The sequence below is a fragment of the Vicia villosa genome, linkage group LG4 (genome assembly GCF_029867415.1).
Source record: "Vicia villosa cultivar HV-30 ecotype Madison, WI linkage group LG4, Vvil1.0, whole genome shotgun sequence".
Classification (NCBI taxonomy): Eukaryota; Viridiplantae; Streptophyta; class Magnoliopsida; order Fabales; family Fabaceae; genus Vicia; species Vicia villosa.
The window spans coordinates 124,950,729-124,956,728 of NC_081183.1; the positions used below are offsets into that span (position 1 = coordinate 124,950,729).

At 33.6% G+C, this 6,000-nt stretch overlaps 1 protein-coding gene across 1 annotated transcript; it reads right to left on the reverse strand.

Annotated features, from left to right (window-relative positions):
* Positions 1–1,125: 1,125 nt before the first annotated feature.
* On the reverse strand, positions 1,126–5,461 carry LOC131595149 (uncharacterized). Its single transcript, XM_058867435.1, has 8 exons — positions 5,262–5,461; positions 5,037–5,186; positions 2,698–2,874; positions 2,117–2,208; positions 1,974–2,038; positions 1,765–1,867; positions 1,567–1,677; positions 1,126–1,484 (listed from the first exon to the last, which is right to left on the reverse strand). Exons 1-8 carry the CDS (start codon positions 5,395–5,397, stop codon positions 1,353–1,355), a joined length of 966 nt encoding a protein of 321 aa, XP_058723418.1. The 5' UTR covers positions 5,398–5,461; the 3' UTR covers positions 1,126–1,352.
* Between the last annotated feature and the right edge of the window lie 539 nt (positions 5,462–6,000).

Here is a 6,000-nt window from a genome sequence, read left to right on the forward strand (position 1 = left end):
TTCATGGGCCAAAATATAACATGTGATTTTTAACTTTAACAAAAATAAGTAAAATCAGGTCAAAGAGTAAAATCCAACGATTTTACATGATTTTACACGATTTCACCGATTTTAGAAATATTTAAATCACGTAAAATTGTTCCAAAATACGATTTTACATAAAAAGGTTTTTACTTGCGATTTAACACGAAATGCTAACCTAGAAACGTGAAATCTATAGAGTTTAGGTTTTAAATCGAGATTTTAACAACCTTGGTTGAAGGTACACTATCCAACATTTTGTGATGGTAACGTCTCACGTTTCTTGTCAAAATATCTTGCGTGTCTTGCGTTTCACCTTAAATAAAATGTTTCACGGAAACATCCTACGTTTCAATAGAACGCCTCTCGTTAAAGGCTTCTTGCAGAAGTTGAAATCTTGTGTTTTTAAGACATATTCCATAGTTTTTTTTTCACTATTTACATATAATTATAAGAATTTAATTGGTATGCACTGACAGTATAAAACAGTTTTACATCGTCAGTGAATCGTGACCATTAAATGCTTATTGAAATTTAACTTTTATTTTAATTATTTATAAAATAATATTTGTGAATTGTTGTAATGCACTGATTGTGTAAAGAATTTTACACTGACAGTGCATAGTAATGCACTGATTGTGTAAAAAAATTTATTACACTGACAGTGCATAGTAATTAATCTCAAAACTATTTTATAAATCTTGAGAAATTTAATCTGAAAAATCTAAATTATAAACATTTTTTAAAAAAGTTTCAAAATTCAATATAATATATAAAATCTTTTAAAATTTTTCATGTTTTTTATGCTAAAATAAATATCTTATTTAGATAAACAACTTATTTACAACTTATAATACAAGTACTTATTAAAATAAGCACTTATGATTAAGCTCACATAAACTATTTTTATAACAAAAGATAAAATAAATTAAAATTGATTTTATATATGTCACAGGTTTTTTTCATTAGCTATCTTGAAAAATTCTAAAAATAAATTCAAAGAAGTTTATGGAAAATCTCACAAACTGTTTTAATCATGTCTCCTAAAGAGTAACAAAACTGATGACAATAGATAAACTCAAATAAGCTCATTCAAACATGCCATGGTCTATAAAAATCTCAATCCAATATATTTAGAAAGTTTGTTTATTTTCTTGCATGATCCTTATTGTCATGTTATTAATTGGATACAAGACACAATAGATGCATTACAATTTACAACTACTCAAATAAATATGCAGCAATCATGTAAATATAATCACTTAACTTCATCATAGCCACTTAAGCAGCTGCTTCTTGTAGACAATAGAATAGTTTGTGTCATCAGTCATTTAAGCAGCTGCTTCTGCTAGAGAAGAGAATTTTTTGATGATATAAACAGGATCTCCCAATTTAAGCACGATTCCATCCCCTTTAGCAGAAGAATCCTTCCAGTTCCACACCATATTCTGACCAAAGTAGATCTGCTCAAGCATTTCACATGTCACTTGACATCAATGAAACCAAAGGGACATTCATTGAAAATTTGATGACTGAATGTCTCACCTTTTTTTTGTGTTTTCCATTTGGTCTCAAGACTTCGCCAGTCCTAACTTTCATGAGAGTCTCATATGGTTCAGTTCCAGGTATTCCTGTCTCTTGATTCACCGTTGGTATCTAACCATAATATAAGCATCATCAATAATGAAATTTGACGCATAGCTAGATTATGAAATAACAGCAAAACATGGATTAGTTTTCTACCTTACAACGGGCACACAGCTTGACACCTTGAAATGAAAACTTGCTTATCTTGATATCTCTCCACAAGTCTTCAGCATTTGGTTCACAACCTTCAACAAGGATACTGCACCATGTGCCATCAAAATCTCAATCAAATAATCTAAACTAATACTAACCAATACAATATAAATACTACAACAGGAGAGCACAAGACATGAACAAATGGATACTTGGGTCTGAAACGATTAATAGGTATCGGTTCCTCTAGAAGCTCGTTTAGTGCATCCAGTGATTCCTGAAAGCAATAAATGACAAGTAAAAAGTAAAGACTTAAATAAGTAAATTTCGACTTTGTTTCCCAACTGCAACTGACCTGAGATAAGAGTAAGAATGGAAAACCATCACTGAACAAGGTCATCTGCTGTCCCTCAACATAATCAGGGTCTACATTTCTAGTTTCGGAAGCTGCATTTGTAAACATTATTCAAAAGTTATCATGGCTATTTATGTCATGCACAATATGACCGCGGTTCATGGAACAATTTCGCAGTACATGCATATGTTAAATTGAATGTTGTTCACACTATATTAAACAACATTTACTATAAAAGCATCAAGTTAATCCTAGTAATATTCATGTGCTCTCAAATTCAATATAATATGTGCTAAGAGTCCTATATAAAATGAGATATGGCTTGAACATATCCAAGGTTCGTCTGGCTACCTACTATCAAGCTTCTGCTATGGCCTGAAAGTATATTTATAAATGAAGGTAGTCTTCATCTTACAAGCCATTTTTTTAGAGTTGAGTTAGGTCCGGCCAAGTTGAGTTAGGTCTGGACAATCCAAAATTCTAATAAGTCCTTTAACAATCATTAACACGTCTAAAGTAACAAATCCTACTAAACATTATTATTTCCATTTTCCTATTCTTTAAGGTTTCAAAGATGTTACCAGTATTGAACCGGATCAGTTTACTAGGATATCCTAAATAATCCGAGAGCCACTGCGATGCTTCGGCTCCCTCATCCCAGGCAGGGCCGTTCCATTCCCAGACTTTAATATCATCTACTATTTCATACTGTTTGTTCAAACAAACTTTGAGAGGTTCCATTCCAGGTGCTTTCAACACTGTAAAATGAAGAATGAGTCACTTTTCATTAACTAAACAAAGGAACAAGAAAAAGGAAAATCATGATCATGAAAAATATGCAAATCAAAAGTCTGTTACTGTTTCAACTACTGCAACTTTTTTATCCTCTCAAAATTATGAACAGGAGGAAAGCAAAGCATCTGTAAAATTAAGAATGGAATTTAAGAACAGTGTGAAAAACAAAACACAGAAATACTTCAGCCTTAATTCAAATAACAGTAAGGAGGGGACACTTTTGAGGTCAAGCTTGTTTGAATTGAATGTGCATTAGGAAAACTGTTTAATTAAATATTTATCCCATAGTAACTTATCAAGTCAATTGTGCATAAGAGTTTACATCCATAAGAATTTCCACATAAGCTGTTTTTCATAATTTTATCATATAAGCTTATACAAATAAGCTCAGAAGATGTTATAGGTAGGTTGTAAGCTATCTCATAAACTCAATCAAACACTTAGTCCTGCCTTATAAGATCCATCTGTCATACCACTTGTTTTGCTTCTTTATGGAGCTGTCAGTCGATCATGCCCGTTTTGCCCGCACTTTTTCGCAGGACAAGTCAAGGTTTTATGCCTGCACCCTTTAATGTATCTGCCTCGCCCCGCCTCGTTTTTTTGCGGCCGTGGGCTTTTACATAAATTTTGCAATTCCTAGCCTTAAAAGGTTCAATAACTGCGGGTCTGCCCCGCCTTTACTTTTTGCGGAGCGAGCCAAAGTTTTGGACCCGCGCCCTCAAATATGTCTGCCACGCCCTGCCTCATTTTTTTGTGGGTGTGGCTTTTACATTCAATTTTTAGCCTTAAAAGATACAATACCTGCGGGCCCACCCTGCCCCGCCCTCACTTTTTATCGAGACGGGTCAAGATTTTATGTCCGTATCCTCAAATATGCCCACTCCGTCTCGTTTTTTTTCAGACTTTTGCGGAATGGGCCTAAACGTGACGGACATGTCCGTTTGCCACCCCTTTGCACACTTCTAGTTTGGAAACAAGGAATCACTCAGTCCTGCCTTATAAGGCTATATTATTCTTATAGAAAAAGTAATTTTTTGGGGTTTATCATAAAAGTTGGATGAGTCACTCATTTTTCTTTATACCAATTTTGATTTTGAGGATTCTTTACGAAGATTATGATAGAGACAAAGAGGTGGAAGTTCTTGGTTCTTGCATTGCGTGAAGTTTAGGCAAGCATTTAATGTATTTAACACTAGCTCACATCACATCTATCTATTCAGATATCAAAATGAGTTCACATTTTGTATTTATGATATGCAGATAGACCAGGTCACCAGATAGCCCCACTACGTTAAAAGCATATACCTTATATCTTCTACTCAGCTGTGATATCTGTCTTTTAGTTTTTTCCCTTTGAAGAACTAGAAGGCCACAATATATTTTTGGTCCCACAAATATATATATTTTTTCTTGTATTAATCTTTTTTCATCAATCTTTATATATTTGAAGTTGTTAGGGGAGTTCTGAGGAGTACTCGGGCGGGCTGGTGATCTAGGATTACGAAGAGATAAGGGCATCATATTGTTGATGTGTCGAGTGTGAATTTGAAATCTCGCGTTGGATGAAAATAATAGATATTGAAAACACTTAAGTTAGAAGGTCCATGTACCTAATGAATTAATATATCTTATACATTCAACATTTAACTCATTTTTAATCACTCACACTTAAACCCGATAATATATGTACTATAATAGCTGATGTGATGTTGATTAGGGGTTTCAAATTGTCTATATCTCCTTGTGGTTGTAAAAATGTGATTAGGATAGAAGACCCCACCCCTTCCCTACCCCAAATCATGTCATGTTTCATGGCATTGCACATCTAACATAACATCATTAATTTCACAACGAGGATTACTTCACCGCGTATTCATCTTTTTGTTGCTGTAAGCCTAGATACCAAATAATCTCACATGTTCTAGAGATATTAAAACTAATCTAGTTCATGTAGCTAGAAGATTCTATAACTAATGAGATTGTCATAGCTATTATCTTTATTTAGTAATATTCTTTTAAGTTCCATAGTATTCTAAATATTTCTAAAAAGTTAGCAAAATTTTATATTCATGAGCTAGCTAGAAATCAAACTGTTCTGGGGGAGCATAAGAAAAATGTAATATACCCATGAAGGAATCAGTGGTAGGTTCCCAGTGTTCAAGAAAAGCTTCATCTGGAAGTTCAACTTCAACCAAAGCAAGCTTTGGTTCAACTCTTTGAGTGCGTGCTCTCCCGTTTGAGTTTACAATCATCCACTGTCGATCCCACCGAATTCCTAACAAGTAAAAATATTGAATAAAAAATTCCACTTAATTCAAATAAAAAAGCACAAGAAGAAAGAGTAAGGTACCAAAAGGAGTGAGAGGAGCACAAGGTAGAGAAATTCCACGGCATGACTTAACAGGGTAGGTGAAAATGCCTTTAACTTTAGCTACGGGTGGTGCTAATTCTGTTGCAACGGACAGTCTCGAAGATATAACACCCATGTTTTCTTCTTCTTTTTGTTCTCTGATTCTCTATGTTGTTTTGATGATAAATAGAGTCCCTTCCCTTCAATTCAAACCTTTAAACTTCACACGCTAGGAGCCACGTCAGGAAATACGTCACATTTTAAAGTGTAATTACCCTTTTATTTCCGTTATTCAATTCTCAATGTGGACTTCTTTTTAGGGTCATGCTAACATGTTAAAGATACTATAATTAGAAAAAGTTAGTATAATTAAATGCAATCAAGTCATATTTAAAGTTTCGATACATTGAATGCACGCGTTCAAAGAAAAAATTTCTATAATATCTCATTAACTTGGTGCCCTTGGGGCACATGTTAGCTTTTCTCTTCTTTTTATCATGTTTTATGAGATTTGGTTGATGAACAAAATAGAGAAACTCTTACCCATTTCTTCAATCTCTTTTGCATTATGTGCGTTGTCAAAAATTTCCCTGCTTCCGTAGGTATATTTATAGAAATACATTTTTTCTTTAAAATTCAATTATTCCGTAAGTACATCTACGAAAGACTTTCAGCGATGCATCTATGGAAACATTTGATCTTATATTCGCGTCAGACTCTTCTTCTCCATCATTCTTCA

What these genes read in the sequence shown, in the direction of transcription:
- LOC131595149 (XM_058867435.1), bottom strand. Translation starts at nt 5,397, where the DNA reads ATGGGTGTTATATCTTCGAGACTGTCCGTTGCAACAGAATTAGCACCA. An exon ending in TGCTCCTCTCACTCCTTTTG is followed by an intron (nt 5,187 to 5,261) that starts GTACCTTACTCT and finishes TTTACTTGTTAG; the next exon opens with GAATTCGGTGGGATCGACAG. An exon ending in CATTCTTACTCTTATCTCAG is followed by an intron (nt 2,039 to 2,116) that starts GTCAGTTGCAGT and finishes TATTGCTTTCAG; the next exon opens with GAATCACTGGATGCACTAAA.